The 17,554-nt window shown below is 43.9% G+C and overlaps 1 protein-coding gene and 1 long non-coding RNA gene across 3 annotated transcripts in view; one reads left to right on the plus strand and one right to left on the minus strand.

The window, feature by feature from the left end:
• The window catches only part of LOC147029318 (uncharacterized), a 152,205-nt gene that overhangs the window by 99,728 nt on the left and 34,923 nt on the right, over window positions 1-17,554 (plus strand). The window lies entirely within an intron of this gene.
• LOC147029320 (metalloreductase STEAP2-like) overlaps window positions 6,324-17,554 on the minus strand; it is a 42,240-nt gene continuing 31,009 nt past the window's right edge. Inside the window, exons 4-5 of the mRNA XM_085872286.1 lie at window positions 14,006-14,170; window positions 6,324-6,855 (exon numbers count right to left, since the gene is read on the minus strand). Coding sequence (XP_085728412.1) covers window positions 6,586-6,855; window positions 14,006-14,170 — 435 coding nt within the window. The 3' untranslated portion in view covers window positions 6,324-6,585. The remainder of the gene's footprint in view (window positions 6,856-14,005; window positions 14,171-17,554) is intronic.

The raw sequence follows: 17,554 nt of genomic DNA on the forward strand, positions 1-17,554 counted from the left end.
TGTTGTCCATGTCTCGCTCCAGAAATAGGTCTTTCCCTTCTGTGCACATGGGGTCTTCAACCTTAACAGAATGATCTGACCTTCGGCTTCTGAGTGTGGCCATCTCCCCTTAACTCCATTGGGATAAGTACATTTCTGGTATTGCTGAGAGTGCTTCCAAGCGAGTTGTCTTTATCGAGCGCAGAGGTATTTACCTCCTCATGCTGTTTTGTACCTGCATAAGATAACTATACCATCCCCTCATGGAGTAGTGTTGCCACATTTGTGCTGGAGCACCAGCCTGCCACTTATCTTCACTTGGTAGGCTCCAGAAACGGGTAACCTGGTTGGTGCGGAGATGGGTTCAACTCTTTAAACGCTCTCTCACCAAAGGTCAGTTGCCACTCTGAATTTGTTCTGCAGATATTTTCAAGGCAAATGTTCCACTGGACTTTCTTACTCGATTCCTCCCGTACAAGCGTTTGGACGCAAGACTTGGTTTGCCATCTCTGCACACCCATGCACTATAGTCAAACGGAAGACCAAGAAGGAATTCTAGGAAGTAAAGAGTAAAGATGTAGTGATAAGGAGGAACCCGGATGGGGTTCGGGTTTCAGCCATTACTCCACAACCCTCCAAACCATCCCGGTGCAACCAAGTGAGCCTTCCAGAAAACCTTCTGCAATAATTTACTTCTCCTTAGAGAGATGGATCATGAAAGAACAATCAAGAGTAAAGGAGGTGAAAAAGAAGAATCTGATAGGATCCAAAGTGCAGAACGAAAGGCTATGCAGATAGTTTTATCCCTCTTGTTGTCTCGCTTTGGAATTCACCACCTGTCACGTCCTTCCCATTATCCTTCGATATACCCAGCTTTAAGAGGAATGTCAATTCCTATTTCCTACATCTTTGAGGTTCCATTGCATTTCACCTGACGTCTTCTACTTCCTGTGGCTTGGATGTTTTCTTGTAATTTATCTCTTTCTTTTATTTTGCTTTGCGTTATCCTGACCTTTATCGAACATTCCCTTAACCCCTTACCTCGATTGGCTTTTACCTTGTTTGGGGTGATTTGCACTTTACAAAACCTGCATTTATTGCAAATAATTCATTTACATAATTCATAACTTTGTGTGTTTGGTAATCCTCTGTGTTGTGTTGAGTTTTGTGCACCCCTCGGTCATTTTGACGGGCTTTTCCCCCCGTCTCACAATGATGCAGCTAACATGTATGTGGGTATATCACCCTCTGGTGGTGGTGTGTGTGTGTGTGTGTGTGTGTGTGTGTGTGTGTGTGTGTGTGTGTGTGTGTGTGTGTGTGTGTGTGTGTGTGTGTGTGTGTGTGTGTGTGTGTGTGAGTGTGTGTGTGTGTGTGTGTGTGTGTGTGTGTGTGTGTGTGTGTGTGTGTGTGTGTGTGTGTGTGTGCGCGCTCGCCCAGAAGCAGATAGGAAAATGAAGCTGGAATTCATTTTATAAAGACGTACAGTGGGGTGCAAAAGTATGATGAGTCCATGTAAATATATGCCAAGCTTTCTGAAATCACGATTTCAAACACTAATTTGTCATAATATTGAAGATCTCTATCCGTGTTGTTTAATTTATTTTCGTTATTATTGACTGACACTTTGTCTTCACAGAATCGATGAAGGGTGAATCCATTTGCGAGAAAGATATAATTTATGTGAGTAGTCTGACTATGCTCTGGAGTTCATTACAACATTGTTGGGAAAAGATTGACTTCAACTAGATCCATAAACTGATTAATTCAATCCCAAATTGAGTTGAGGCAGTTCTCAACGCAAAAGGGGATCACGCTGATTATTGATACGAAAAGACATATTTGATTTTTATCCCCACCCTTTTTGAAAAAAGGGGAGGGTGGATATTATAATTGGCTCCGTCTGTCTGTCTCTGCCTGCCTGGTCCGTCTGTCACACAATGTCCTAAACGGTTGTGCAAAAATTCACCAAACGTGGTGGTTATGATCACCACGTGCCAAGAAGGTGCAAGAGCAGTACAAATTTTGGCCCCGCCCACCACTGTGGCAGTCAAAAATTCAAATACTCTCTTCTCCAATGGCTTGATTTCCAATCATCAATTTGGTTTCAGACCAGGTCACTCTACCCTAGATATGCTGCTACTGCTCTCCCATCAATGGATGGAGGTCCTCAATGCCAGACAGGAAATCCGAGCCGTATCCCTGGACATATCACGTGCTTTTGACACAGTCTGGCACCCTGCCCTACTCACCAAACTCTCTTCCCATGGTATTCAAGGCCATCTCCACTCATGGCTCGCAGACTTCCTCTCCTGTCGCAGTCAACGTGTGGCCCTAAATGGAGTTCTTTCATCCCCTCTTCCTGTGCAGGCTGGAGTTCCTCAAGGTAGCGTTCTGGGCCCTGTTCTTTTTCTGGTTTTCATCAATGATCTCTCGGACTCTCTGGAAAATCCTCTATTTCTCTTTGCCGATGACTCCACCCTCTGCCGTACCATCTGTCATCCCTCAGACCGGCAAGCAGCAGCTTCTTCGCTCACTGCAGATCTGGATAAAATCACAAACTGGTCCAACACGTGGAACATGTCTTTCAATCCAGACAAATCTCACACTCTCACTATGTCTCTTCGAAAGGACCGTTTACCCCCCATCCACTTTCTCAACAATCCTCTGGAAGAAGTCTTTTCTTTCAAGCTTCTGGGTCTCACTATCTGCCATGACCTTTCCTGGGAAAGTCACATTTCCAACCTTGCCTCAAAAGCCAGTCGCCGACTGGGAATCCTCCGTCGTGCAAAGTCCTTCCTCGGCCCTCTTGAGCTCCTGACCACTTACAAAGCTTTTGTCCGTAGCCTGATGGAGTACTGCTCTCCCCTCTGGGCTGGTGCTCCTGCCTCCCACCTTTCTCGACTTCACGCTGTCGAAACCAGGGCTTTTAAGATCATTGGCATCTCCCGCAATGAAGCTGAGTCTTTGGGCCTCTCACTCAATCACCGCAGGTTGGTCGGTGGTCTTTCTGTCTTCTACCGACTCCTCTCCAGCCTTGCCCCCCTGCTCTCTCTGCGATTTGTCCCCACCACATTTCCACAGGGCGCTCAAGGTCCGCCAACAACCCCCTTCTGGTAAAACTACCAAAATCACGAATCACTGCTCATCTTCACTCTTTCATTCCTCTTTTTTTCCCGCCTTTGGAATAAACTTCCTCACTCTATTCTTTCCCATTCTTCCCTCCAGGCTTTCAAAACAGCTGTTCACCACCACCTCTTATCTTCCCCCATCCAAATCCTCGATCTTTTCTACCCCCGATAATCCACCCAAGCCCACTTCCTTCAATTCTCCTGCTTTCCTTCCTGAAAGTCCCTTTAATGTCCATCTTCCCCTCGCCATGTTCCCCGTCCCATCCCCATCCCTCTCCCTTCCACATTTCACCTGTGTCTGTTCCCCAATGTTTTGTCCCTTCCACTCCCGCCCCTCTTGTCTCATGCCTCATTGCTGTGAGTTGTGTGTTAGCTCTCATACGAGCCTCGACCAAGGTATACAAAAAAAAAAAAACAAAAAAAAAAAAAAAACCAAAAAATGTAATTAAAATGAAACTTTGTACTGTGTTATGCAATCATCATTGGGGGACGCATGAAATATGTCATGATTTTTTGGGATTTGACCCCTGGTTCTTTCTCCAGAGGGTGTGGATTTTGGGTCACAGGGGTCAAAATGAGGAAAAAAAAAATTCATTCAAAATTTGATATCGAGTCAATCCTGGTGGAAATTTTTGCCATCTTTCACATTTACTTTTGGTGGAAAGCGTGGGGACTTGCAATGGCACACCATCAACCTCGCTCTAGTTTATTACTTGGCGAAAAAACAAAATTTCGCCAAGTACATTGGTCTCTGTCACTCGATTTTTGGCCAGTTTTCAAGAATTCGTTCTGAAATTTATTTTTTTTGTGCGTCGGTGACCGGCCGAGGACAGCAACGTATCAACTTCCTTTCTTCTCATTGGTCTGGCGTATCAAAACGATACCAACAGTATCAAACGGTCCTCATTAGAAATCGAGTCAATCGACGGTGCACTTCAGCCGGGCAACCAATGGCCACACCTGATGATGTCACGTAAAGGATCGTTTTGAACCGATGTACTCAGGACAAAGATCAGTTGAGAGCCGGGACCCTCTTGGGTGAGGACTGTGTCGTCGAGTGTGAGGTGAGGACAGGGTGAATGAAGAGCATGAGCTGTCTTCCCACACCAAAATGCCTTGCCAGAGCATTGCTCGAGTTCCCCCACACCCTCTCTGTCAATAGAAAGAGGAACCTGGCCCGGGAGTCTCGGGACACCAAGACAGAGTTCACCTGGGCCGGCGGGAGACCGACTTGGAGTCAACTCCTCGCTCGGCTCGATCAGGCCTGAACCAAGCCAATTATTTGTTTTATCCTCCCCGCATCTTTCTACCCTCTTTCTCCCTCTGAGTATCCGACACCTTCCTGAGAGATTCTGATGTCCATGAGGAGAGGTTCAGTAGATTAGCCTGACAATTTTTAGATCCTCGTGGAGGATCTCTAAGTCTTAATCACGTTGTTGTTCTTGTGGACTTTTTTGTTTCACAGCCTCCAGTTTTCATCGGAACTTCCTGAAACTTGGCAAATATATGTAAAAATACCCTGCGCAGACAGTAACCATCTCCGATTTTGAAAATTCTTCCGAGAAAAAAAAGTTATGATGTCAAAATATCTCCGCTAATGGAAATCGCCTAAAAAATTATCTCCGAAACTAGGCAAGCTGTTTGAATTTTGTTTGCCGGAATCGAACAGGGCATTAGCACAGATAATTTATCGCAAACCTCATACATCACAATGACGTCATATTCGTTTTTATGACGTCATCATTAAGAGTATGAGGATCTTCGCTCATCCGAGCTTGTTATAGTTATAAGTGTGATTTTTTTTTTCTAATCTTCTTCCTCACATTTTTCTCGATAACAGTTTTTGTTTCTTTGCTCCCTTCCCTGGCTTCTTCACGCACAAGTTTGTATTAATTGAATTGAATCATTTATTATTCCTGATGGTTCCTGGATTTCATCACTTTCTCTGTGAGCGAGTTCTGCGCATGCGCAAGCAAATTGAAGGTGTTCATGTTTTCCTGAGCTGACATTGGTGTTTTGTAATTTCAATGAACAGATGTGTGTTGCCTCGTTTGGCTTCAATTTATTGTACAGAGCGGACTGTGAATAGATCGCGGAGGATAGTCCCTGATGCCTCACATACAGCTAATGTCCTGTTTCAGCTTTTGCCATCTGGAAGGCGGTCCAGGTCACTTGGGTGCCAGACCAATCGCTTCAGGAATTATTCCCTCCCATGTAGTTATTGTCCTGTCCAACTCCATTACCACATAAACAGCAGAATTAAAAAATATATTTAATTGTTTTTTTTGTTTGCCAATCACAAAGTGTGATGCCGATTGTAAGAGAAGACGGTGATATACAAGGTCCGAGTGTCCATTTTCGATTTGGCCAGTGACGTCACATCTGGAAGCCATATTAATCCGAAGGCCGGTTTCCACAGAGAAACGGTGCACGTCGAGCTCGCATTCAGACCAGGCAGACTCGGACATCACGGCCAAAATGGGTGACAAATGCTTTGTCACACCGTTGCAGGCTGACCAGGTCTTGCATGTTGCGGGATCGTCCCCTTTCATACCTTTCCCGGATGCCATTTGTGTCCGTGCCTTGTCTCACCATCATGTCCGTGAGGTGTCGGTGTCCCTCCCCAGTGGATGGGGGATTGTGGAGGGGAGAGGGGGTGGTGTGGGATGGTGGTGGGTATTGTGGTGATGGTGGAAGGGTGAAGGCAAAATCTATCCATCTCTTGTTTCATCACAATGCTCTTTCACATGTTCCAAGCACTTGAACGAACATTTTGTAGGTCCGATCCACGCTTGGGTATTTGGAACAAACCCTGACCTATTTCTGACAAACTCAGGGAGGGTGTTTCAGCCATTGGTGTAACATGAAACCATCTTTGTTTGTATTACTATACAAGCACCAAGGATTCATTGACTCGGCATTGTTGTGGAAAATCGGCAATTAGTGCCTGTTTGAGTTCAATCGTACCGCGACGTGTGTGACGTCATGGCTATTGTGACAGCTATTGTGTAGGGTCTTCAGGGATAGATCAGTGTTGAGGTGGTCTGAGCGTTTGGGTTCTCCTTTCAGGAAGTTTGAAGGAATTTAAAGAGTGAGAGGAGTGAGGGGAGGGGGGCAGTGAGGGAGAAGACAAGACAGGACAGGACAGGGGAAGTGGTAAAATAAAATTCCACCCATTGTGCATACCGAATATGTAGATCGAGTCTTAAGCATCAATTTCTGTTCCTCCAACTCGGTTTTATTCCTTGATCATTTATTTAACAGAATGTCATAAAATATGATTGAAGAATTCTGTATGAACAATACAGGTGGTGAGCAATCACAATAAATTGAGGGTATGCAAAGAAGAAGACGAAGAAGATGAAAAGGATGGGGGGTGGGGGAGGTGGAAGGACAATACAGCAGGTCATTATCAGTCCACACTTTATCACAAAGCACGATGATTGCACAAATTTTGACTCCATCATGGGTATGCATCTCAGAGGATGCTGGTAAGCTCGTTATAGTCTTGTATGTTTTGCGTGTGTCGATCATCCTCCCAGCCACGACGAATGCGCTGCAGACGTCGCTGCAAGCAGGGTAGTTGTAGAACAAGCCGGCCAAGAATCGTGCCAATGGGCAGTGGCAGAGCCAGGACAAAAAGAGGGGGCATATAAAAGTGGTATCGTTGAGGCTCAAAGGCTCGCCTCCAGCCAAACGTTAGTGCATGCAGTGTGCTGATTGTAAGAGCCACACAACCCAGTTGGGACTAGAAGAAAAAAGAGGCAAAGATGAGGAGACAAGCTATAATTATGGATACAGCATCTATCTATAATTCCAGCAATGTGTGTGTGTGTGTGTGTGTGTGTGTGTGTGTGTGTGTGTGTGTGTGTGTGTGTGTGTGTGTGTGTGTGTGTGTGTGTGTCTGTCTGTCTGTCTGTCTGTCTGTCTGTCTGTCTGTGACCGCCGTTTCTCGACAACCACCGGTCCGATCTGATTGAAACTTGCCAGGAATATTGCCGGGGCCCCGCCGATGTGCCTTTTCGAGGTTTGATATCAATCGGACAAGCGGTTCCCAAGTTACGGCCATTTTACTGCTTTTTCAGTGTTGAAAGGGTGTATATATGGCAGCTGAAGGTGTCATTCCACCTTCTCACCTTATCATGCTAATTTTTTCCCAAATTATTAATAACCGGACAATCACTGGTCCGATCGGATTGAAACTTGCCAGGAATATTGCCGGGGACCCGCTGATGTGCCTTTTCGAGGTTTGATATCAATCGGACAAGCGGTTCACAAGTTGCGGCCATTTATCTGTCGACCAATGACAAGACACGGTGCTATGACTTCACGAATGACGTCACAATTAATGCTTATTTATTTATTTTTTATTATTTTTATTTTTTTTGCACGATTGACGGTCCGATCTGATTGAAACTTGCCAGGAATATTGCTGGGGACCCGCTGATGTGCCTTTTCGAGGTTTGATATTAATTGGACGAGCAGTTCCCAAGTTATGACCATTTATCTGTCGACCAATATCTGCAAGAGAGGGGGACGGAAGAGGGGTTGATGAGAGTGGGGGCGAGAGAGGAGGGGGGAGAGAGGAAGGGCGAGATTAGGGGGGATAGAGGGGGGCAAGAGAGGGGGAAAGAGAGGGGGGTGAGAGAGAGGGGGCGAGAGAGAGGGGCGAGAGAGGGGGTGAGAGAGAGGGGGCGAGAGAGGGGGTGAGAGTGGGGGGCGAGAGAGGGGGAGAGAGGAAGGGGGAGAGAGGAAGGGCGAGACGAGGGGGGAGAGAGAGGGGGTGAGAGAGGGGGGCGAGAGAGGGTTGCACATACTGGCACTCACCTACGGGCCTGCCCCTACGGGCCCATACTAGTTATAGTTAACAAAGCTAAACTGATTAGTGCTGTCAATGAATTTTCTGAGTCATGAGATATCTTTCATTGTTCTTTGTTCAAAACTTCAGTTCTCGAGTTTATATTATGTGGTGCTGTACCAAGGAAGGCGAGTTTGTACATACCACAACTGTGTAATGGAGCCAGTATTATATGTCTTTGGCATTCACTATGCATTCATTGATAAAAGGTTACGGCGTCACTCCAACCACACGTTTGAACCATTTACAACCATGTTCCTGTAAAAATAACACCATCCCCTGGTTGCTCAAAACTTGGATAAGAGCTTCTTTTTATTATTACTATTATTATCATTATTTTTTTTTGTATACACTGTTGAGGCTCGTATGAGAGCCAAAATCCACGAGAACATATCAGACCGTGGATCATTTAACCACAGGATGGGAGCTATCCTGGATCATTTAATCCAGGATATGATCTTGTATGCCGTGTGGTGGGCTTGGGATTCTTGGATCCTGAGTTCAAATCCTGCTGGGCTGTTGAATTAATACCAGGTGGGGTTGACTCTGCCTGTCATCCTTCCGAGGTCGGCATAATGAGTGCCAGCATGCTGGAATCCTGTGTCGGAGTGGCGACCCGTCCAGGATTCTGCCCAATAGCCAAGGAGACTGCTTCGGCAGCACCAACGCTCTGCACAGAGTATGGTCACAATATGATCTCATAGATCATTGAACCACAGGATGAGAACGATCCTGTGGTTAAAATTATTTTCTGATGGTTAACTACGGTTGTTCAAATTGTGGAAAAGGGTAGGATGGCTATCCACCGGATAAGGACTGAACAAGGTGTGGATTAACTTTTGATAGGTACATGGTACCCCGCAATGCATTGTACTGTCGTTTGCTGGCAAAACAATCATGGCGGTAAAAGACAATCAAACCAGAAAGGGGAAGGCAAACTTTACGCCAACCGAACAAGATATGCTGTGTCAGGTGACCAAAGAGTATGTAAAGGTCATCAGGAGTAAATTTTTCAACACCGTAAGGAATGATGAAAAGAGAAAGGTGTGTTTGGCGATACAACCACACCTTCCACACCTTTTGAATATTTTTTTTTGTAATTTGACAAACCCATGTATGCACGGAGAAGGAGTTATCTCGACCAGTGAGACTTGGATGAAGTTCTCCAAGCTTTGAGCAATGAAAATGATCCAGTAGATCGATTTTATCCACAGGATCGCACTTATCGGAGCTTCGAGCAACCGGGGCTGGTATCCATAATATAAATCTGCATATAAAGTTCCTGCTCACTTGCCCTTTGGGTTGTCCTTTTCACTATAATATGGGAATTGGGTTGAGGATTTTAACCTACCAGTTCCAAATTGATGTGTCTGTCTGGGAATGATGTCAAGATGAAGGTATATATGGGGCATTCTATTCTCATCTTAGCCAACAGTAAAGGCCTCAATCCAAATGTCGGGACTAGAATGTAAATTAAAGATTGACAACTAAAAAAAGAATCTGATCTACACTCATGAAAGGAGGAGGATACTTAAGGAAAAGGGCAACATACTGGCAGTGGAGTAGCAGGTAAATGTAACAGGCAAGGGAATGATGACAGAGGAGGGAGGATAATTGTATGTAAGAGGGTTTGGTTCGGTAGAGTTCATGGGGATGGGGGATGACACCAGATGGTGGTTTACCGCAAACGTGAAGCGCTGGATGGAAGGGTAGGATTCCATCTTTGAGGAAGCCAGCCAGCCTCAGGAATCATTTTCACTTGGTATAATGAAATTATGCAATTGTAAGTGACTGTGGCAGCTATCTCTACAAAACAAACCGTCCAACCAACCTATTTCAAAGCACTTCAGGTTGAATGCCTCCCTCAACTCGTGATGAGGGGTGTTTGGAATACTTGCCAAGTGTGGATTGGGGAGAATGAGCAATCAGTGGTGAAAGCAATGTCTTTCACCAATCAAGCATCCAGCTTGACTTGCTGAAATGGTAGATTGGAGCATGGACCTTTTAATCTTAGGGATGTGGGTTAAAGTCCCACGTTGGACCTTTCTAAAAAAATCAGATATACACCACATGTCGTTAAACGTGCAAATTCAGTGATACTATATGTATTGTTAAACACAGTAGAACCATCACAAAGGGGGATGAGGAGGTCTAATATGTACAGGAAGGGGTTATCATAATCTGGATAGAGATTTTTGATTTGGATGTTATTTGAAGTGACAGTTCTGACAGAAGCTCCTCCACTCCGGGGAAGAGCTTTTGCTCCATGCTGACAAGGGGCAACAAGCCCGAAACGCGTCTCCGGAGATGTTTCCTCTCTGGGGTGGACTCGTTGATAAAACTGACAATTACGTTCTCTTCCCGGTAGTGGCTGCACCCTGTTTGTTTGTTTGTTTGCTTTTTGCTGGTTTTGTTTGTCTGTTTATATGCAGGATATCTCAAAAGGTTGTGGACGGATTGGGGTGAAATTTGGTGGAGAGGTTCGGTGTGTGACAAGGATGAACTGATTAGATTTTCGTGAAGATCCAGATGCGGATCTGATAATTTTTTCAGTGATTCTTCACCATTGAGGAATAGGGCTAAACCGAGATATAGCACGATATTTCAAAAAGTTGTGGACAGAGTCGGATAAAACTTGGTGGACAGCTTGGGTGCATGACATGGACGAGGACCGAGCCACAAACGATATCGTACTGTGTAGCATGATATTTCCGAACAAGTGTTGGGCCCGACGTATTCTCGTGGATCAGGTACTACGTGGTTGAGGTATGCGCTCTACCGAGTGCCCTTCTAATTCTTCAGACTTTTAATAGCGAACGTAGTGAGCTTCATACTTTACGCGTGCACATGAGAGAATAGGAAACAACAACAACACAATACCATGGCAATTTGGAATCTGTGTCATCGGCTTTGACCCGTTTGCTTCTGGTTTTTGTCATGGGGAATGATGCCTGCTGGGAGATAAAGGCATCGTCGGAGACATGAAAGACCCAAATAATATCAGACATGGTGTATATTTCCTCCACTGATTTTAATAAAGATATCTCCCGCATCATCAAAAAATAATTTTTAATCGTGATTTTCATTATTTGATCGCGGATCCCGAATCCAGGCCAAAGTAACCGGAAATTGCGTATTCAGTTGTGAACAAGTCATAGGTAAAGTCAGAAGCGAATGTGAGAAGAATACTACGTTCGCTTCTCGTATTTATTTTTTCAGATGAGATCCTGTTCTAAGCGGTGTAGTTGTTGTTGTGAAGGTAATGTTGAGGTATAATGTTGAGGTAATATTTTTTTTTTTAGATGAGATCCTGTTCTAGGCGGTGTAGTTGTCATTGTGAAGGTAATGTTGAGGTATAATGCTGAGGTAATATTAATTTTTTCAGATGAGATCCTGTTCTAGGCGCTGTAGTTGTCGTTGTGAAGGTAATGTTGAGGTATAATGTTGAGGTAATATTAATTTTTTTACATGAGATCCTGTTCTAGGCGGTGTTGTTGTCGTTGTGAAGGTAATGTTGGGGAATTTTTTTTTCAGATGAGATCCTGTTCTTGGCGGTGTCGCTGTTGTGAAGGTAATGTTGAGGTAATATTAATTTTTTAGATGAGATGCTGTTCGAGGCGGTGTAGTTGTCATTGTGAAGGTAATGTTGAGGATTTTTTTTTTCAGATGAGATCCTGTTCTTGGCGGTGTAGTTGTTGTTGTGAAGGTATTGTTGAGGTATAATGTTGAGGTAATATTTATTTTTTCAGATGAGATCCTGTTCTCGGCGGTGTAGTTGTTGTTGTGAAGAAAATGTTCAGTATAATGTTGAGGTAATATTTATTTTTTCAGATGAGATCCTGTTCTCGGCGGTGTAGTTGTTGTTGTGAAGATAATGTTCAGTATAATGTTGAGGTAATATTTATTTTTTCAGATGAGATCCTGTTCGAGGCGGTGTCGTTGTTGTTGTGAAGGTAATGTTGAAGTAATATTAATTTTTTCAGATGAGATCCTGTTCTTGGCGGTGTAGTTGTTGTTGTGAAGGTAATGTTGAGGTAATATGCAGTAGTGTTATCACGGTTATAGAAATGCACAAATAATTAATTTGATCTATAGTATACCCAATCACACCTTTATGACTAAAAAATTAACAACAAAACTAGAGAGTAAATACTCTAGCAGTTTTAAGTCTACCTAATTTTATAATAAAGATATCTCCCACATCATCAAAAAATAATTTTTAATCGTGATTTACATTATTTGATCGCTGATCCCGAATCCAGGGCGAAGTAACCGGAAATTGCAGCATCATCTGCTATGCACCTGACTGACCTCAGATCTGTTAAAATCATCAGCTATGCGGCGCTTACATGTACCACGGTATAGTTGGCCAGTATACAGTTGTGAACAAGTTATAGGTAAAGTCAGAAGCGAATGTAAGAAGAAGTCTACGTTCGCTTCTAGGCTTTGCCTATTCCATATTACTTCATAGCTGTTTCCTAGTATTTAATTGCACATAGAAGAAAATGTGCTTTTTACCTCTGCCAACAAAAGTGGAAGGAGGTTACGTTTTCATCCCTGTCTGTCTGTTTGTTTGTTTGTTTGTGTGTAGGATATATCTCAACAAGTTATGGACGGATCCGGATGAAACTTTGTGGACAGGTTCGGTGCGTGACAAGGATGAACTGGTTAGATTCTAGTGAAGATCCGGATCCGACTGCTAGAATTTAAAAAAGTGATTCTTCACCATTGAGAGATCGGGCTAAAAACGAAATAGTACTGTATAGCATAATATTTCAAAAATGTATTGGGCCCAATATGTTTTCATGGATTTGGCATTGAGTGGCAGAGGTACATGAACCACCTAGTGCCCTTCGAGTTTCTTTTTGGAACCATCAATTTTGGGTCTAGATTTCCTCTCTCACTTTACATGAATCACTTGAAGCATTATTTCCAACCAATCCCACTTTTCATGGCAGTAATTTGTCAAGCAGTTCAGCTGAATTACCTTGATGTGAAGAAAAACTTTGAGAGAAACAGTTTTTACAAAATAATTTATACTTGTGCGTGTGCACGGGTAAAAGGAATTATTTTCCATTTTCTCTTCAATTCCGACTGGCATGTTGTGGGAAAAAGGCAAAGGTGGCGGCAGCTGACAGGGTTAAAATGCTACCGTGCCTTAACAATGTGCATTGTTATGAAAACTTTTTTCCGGAGTGATCAAGGCAGTGGTCTGTTGCCAATACAGCACCCAGGATTCAATTTTTATTTCATTTCATTTTTGTCTGATTAAAAAATATATATATTTTTAAAATAATTTTCCCAGGTTTGGATTCATTTGAAGCAGCTTTTACTTTATTTTTTTTTCTTTCCGAGTAGAGTTTGTGTTTCAGGGTGGGACAGACAGAAAGATGGCATTAAGAAAAAGTTCATCTGTTCGCGGTTTACGCTGATTGCCTGTTTGAGGCGAGATGCAATGTGATTGGCTCCTGGCAAGATTGAATAATGTATCGTATAGGCTTATTAAAAGCTGATATTTGAAATCTGATACCATATTTAACAATCAGAACTCATGGCCTAAATAATTATGTCAAAACCTCGAGTGAAATTGGAAAAAAAAACAAACAACTATTCTTCAATAAACTCTTTATATATACCACGGGAACATGAAAAAAACAAAACAAAATTGGACTGTAAAGATCTCAAACTTAAGTTTTCAGTTGCTGTACTTTTACTACCCAGGCAAACGTGCTACAGTTTGAACTCTAGTATATGATAGTTGGTAACTGGTCCTACTACAGTCGGCTGCAGAGAATTGCCAAAAGTATGCACCTACACACAATGCCAAAAGTAATAAAATCTGATTTTCAATTGAAGGCTCGTTAATCTGCCTTACAAAAGAGGCTTAAGAGGCCTCAGAACTCTGGGAGCAATCAAAATGGCACCAATTTCATTTTGAAGCCCCTCCCTGAACCAGGGAAGCCCCACCGTGAACAAACAGACACACTGGAGGACAGTATTGTGGTGTAGATCGATTATTAAAAGTGGTGGTGCAATTTACCTGAATGAAAGTGAATTCTCTCCAGTTGAGGGCAGCACTGACAGAGGGCAGAGATGTAATAGCCAGTAACACCAGCAGGCCGAGGGCCATGATTCCCAAGGAAATGTAAATCTCCATTCGCCACACAATTTCATCATTCCAGGTTGTATCTATCCTTTTGTGCACCTGCACACAATGCCAAAAGTAGAAAAATTTGATTTTCAATTGAAGGCTCGTTAATCATGAAACCTCAGGAGGCTGTAGTTGTAGTTATAAACCAGGATGGTTCTGATTAACAAAATTAGGTAATCCAAAGGAAATAATGAATGGACGTAGCGAGAGTTAAAAAAAGAAAAGAAAAAAGGTTGCACAGAATTTCAACAATAGGTTTCCAAAATATCCCAAATGCATACCATACAAGGCTCTCACAGAATGCGTATAGCTGAAATATGCAATAATTTGAAAGCAAAAGTGAACTGAGCTCATGATTTTCCACGATTGTGAAAAAATGAATAGAATTCACGGAATCGGTGACTTGAAACGGAAAACTGAAGCTGACACGTTAAAAAAAACGGAATGTAGTAAATTACAGGAGAAAAAGTCAAGATTAGGTTGAATTATTTGTACAATATTCACGAAAATGTGATTTTTATGCACGCTTCTCCACAGATATAATTCCTCCGGTATATGAAAGGAAGTAAAAACAAAAACTCGAAAGCATCTCAAAATGCTTAGCCCATCCGTATCTGCTTTGTCCTCAAACTTAACTGATGAATACGACAGTTCAAAACAATTTGTACATTTTATTCATTTGTGTTCTCCACAATCTCAAAATAAAGGTTTGTTGACCATTTGATGACAAAAGTGCAATTGGTAAAAATGTTGCAGCTTGGACATACACACTGAATCTCAATGGTAAACACGGATTTTGATGAAAACATTTATGGCTGCTCTACCACTTCACTAATGACATCATCCTTATCATTAATTCCCCATTGAGAGTAGAATGAGATGTGCCAAGTTTCAAAATTTTTCTGATCAGGGGTTTCAAAGATAGAATGTGTGTCTCCTCCATAACTCCAAAAACCATAAAACCTTGCAGTCTGAAACTTTGCATGCATACCAAGAAAACTCCAAGGAAGTGTAAAAGTGAAAATTAGGTGTTTGGGTTAATTAAAACACCCCTTTTGAAGATGATTAACAGCCTTATTTAATTATATCCTTCATCAGGCATATCCTCAGCCCCCTTGCTCCCTGGGATATTAAGGCATATCCTGGGCTACCTCGCTGGGGTCTGAAGCCGCCATGTTTTTTGGCGTGATCAACCACGCCTTGATTTGGAACAGGCCGCAACGATTTCGTAACGATAAAGTTTTTTTCACTTTCCTTACTCGTATTATCAAATGCCTTTTCATCATAGCTATGAATCGCTGTATACACTGCTTTTGTAAGTGCTATAGTCTTCAAATTAGGAGCTTGTTGCAATTTCATGCATTATATGATACGATTTTCCACGCTCTACTCTCACGGACTAATTAAAGTACATCATCGAAATATATCAGTTTTGAGGTTCGGATATCGTCTGGACCAAATAAGTGTCAAAATCTGGAGTGAAATCTGATAATTTAAAGAAATAACGAAGCCGATACACCAATTTACTTTAAGTGAGCAAGGCTATTGTCCCTCCTCCATACACACACAAGAAAATGTGAAATATCCAAAGCATTAAACTTATCTTTTTCTACTGTTTGGAGAAATATATTGAGTGAACAACAAATTTAGTAATGTGCCAAAATTAACCAGCTTCATTGAGCTCTATGATTTAATCCATTCACTGCTCGACCTTGCGCCCTGTCCCCCAGAGCAACTGCCTATCCATAGCATTTACCAGATCTGTGTCTATATTTTTGGAGGTTCCGTGAGGTCCTTTACAGGGAATCAAAGCAAATCTGGTAAAAAAAAAAAAAGAAGTATGTTTTTAAAAAAGAAGTTATAACGTTTGCGTGGACCCTGAACCGATGTATCATGTGATGCGTGTACAGGCGAGCAGGCAAGATAGCAAATTATCTGCAATGTTTATTTCCCAGGCGATTGAACTTTGCGATGTCTCCAGGGTTGTTCTGTATTAAACTGCAACTCTTTTGTGGATAAAGTCATTATTTGAACAAATTCATTTTATTTCATTACTGCATGCGCAGTGAAGACCGGCTTTAAAGTTAAAGGGATCCTACATGATATGCAGCGACAGCCTGGTCAACAGTTCCTTATCAACCTTTCAATTGGAGTGCTTGCATGAGTGCTTGCATGAGTGCTTAACCCACTTGCCGAACGCCTGAAAATCGATAGCGGTACCGCACTATGTCCTTCTGAGCGAATCGTTCACTCACTGTGGACGCTTTTGCCCACCACGTCACCCTGAGCGAGTGGTTCATGGTTCATGCTCCATCACCCTGAGGGAGTAGTTCGTGGTTCGTGGTTCATGCTCTGTTACCCTGAGCGAGTGGTTCGTGCTCCGTCACCCTGAGCGAGTGGTTCGTGGTTCGTGCTCCATCACCCTGAGCGAGTGGTTCGTGCTCCGTCACCCTGAGCGAGTGGTTCGTGCTCCGTCACCCTGAGCGAGTGGTTCCTGCTCCGTCACCCTGAGCGAGTGGTTCCTGCTCCGTCACCCTGAGCGAGTGGTTCCTGCTCCGTCACCCTGAGCGAGTGGTTCCTGCTCCGTCACCCTGAGCGAGTGGTTCCTGCTCCGTCACCCTGAGTGAGTGGTTCGTGCTCCGTCACCTGGAGCGAGTGGTTTGTGGTCCATCACCCTCAGCGAGTGGTTTGTGCTCAGTCACCCTGAGTGATTGGTTCGTGCTCCGTCACCTGAGTGAGTGGTTCGTGTTCCGTCACCCTGAGCGAGTGGTTTGTGCTTCGTCACCCTGAGCGAGTGGTTTGTGCTTCGTCACCCTGAGCGAGTGGTTTGTGCTTCGTCACCCTGAGCGAGTGGTTTGTGCTCCGTCACCCTGAGCGAGTGGTTTGTGCTCCGTCACCCTGAGTGAGTGGTTCGTGCTCCGTCACCCTGAGTGAGTGGTTCGTGCTCCGTCACCCTGAGCGAGTGGTTTGTGCTCCGTCATGCTGAGCGAGTAGTTCGTGCTCCATCACCCTGAGCTAGTGGTCCGTGGTTCGTGCTCCATCACCTTGAGCGAGTGGTTCGTGCTCCGTCACGCTGAGCGAGTAGTTCGTGGTTCGTGCTCCGTCACCCTGAGCTAGTGGTTCGTGGTTCGTTCTCAGTCACCTTGAGCGAGTGGTTCGTGCTCCATCACCCTGAGCGAGTGGTTTGTGCTCCGTCACCCTGAGTGAGTGGTTCGTGCTCCGTAACCCTGAGCGAGTGGTTTGTGCTCCGTCACGCTGAGCGAGTAGTTCGTGCTCCGTCACCCTGAGCTAGTGGTCCGTGGTTCATGCTCCATCACCTTGAGCGAGTGGTTCGTGCTCCGTCACCCTGAGCGAGTGGTTCATGCTCCGTCACCCTGAGCGAGTGGTTCGTGCTCCATCACCCTGAGGGAGTGGTTTGTGCTCCGTCACCCTGAGCGA

This window comes from Eptatretus burgeri, chromosome 3 (assembly GCF_056783735.1).
Source record: "Eptatretus burgeri isolate ZD-2024b chromosome 3, Ebu_testis_v1, whole genome shotgun sequence".
NCBI lineage: Eukaryota > Metazoa > Chordata > Myxini > Myxiniformes > Myxinidae > Eptatretus > Eptatretus burgeri.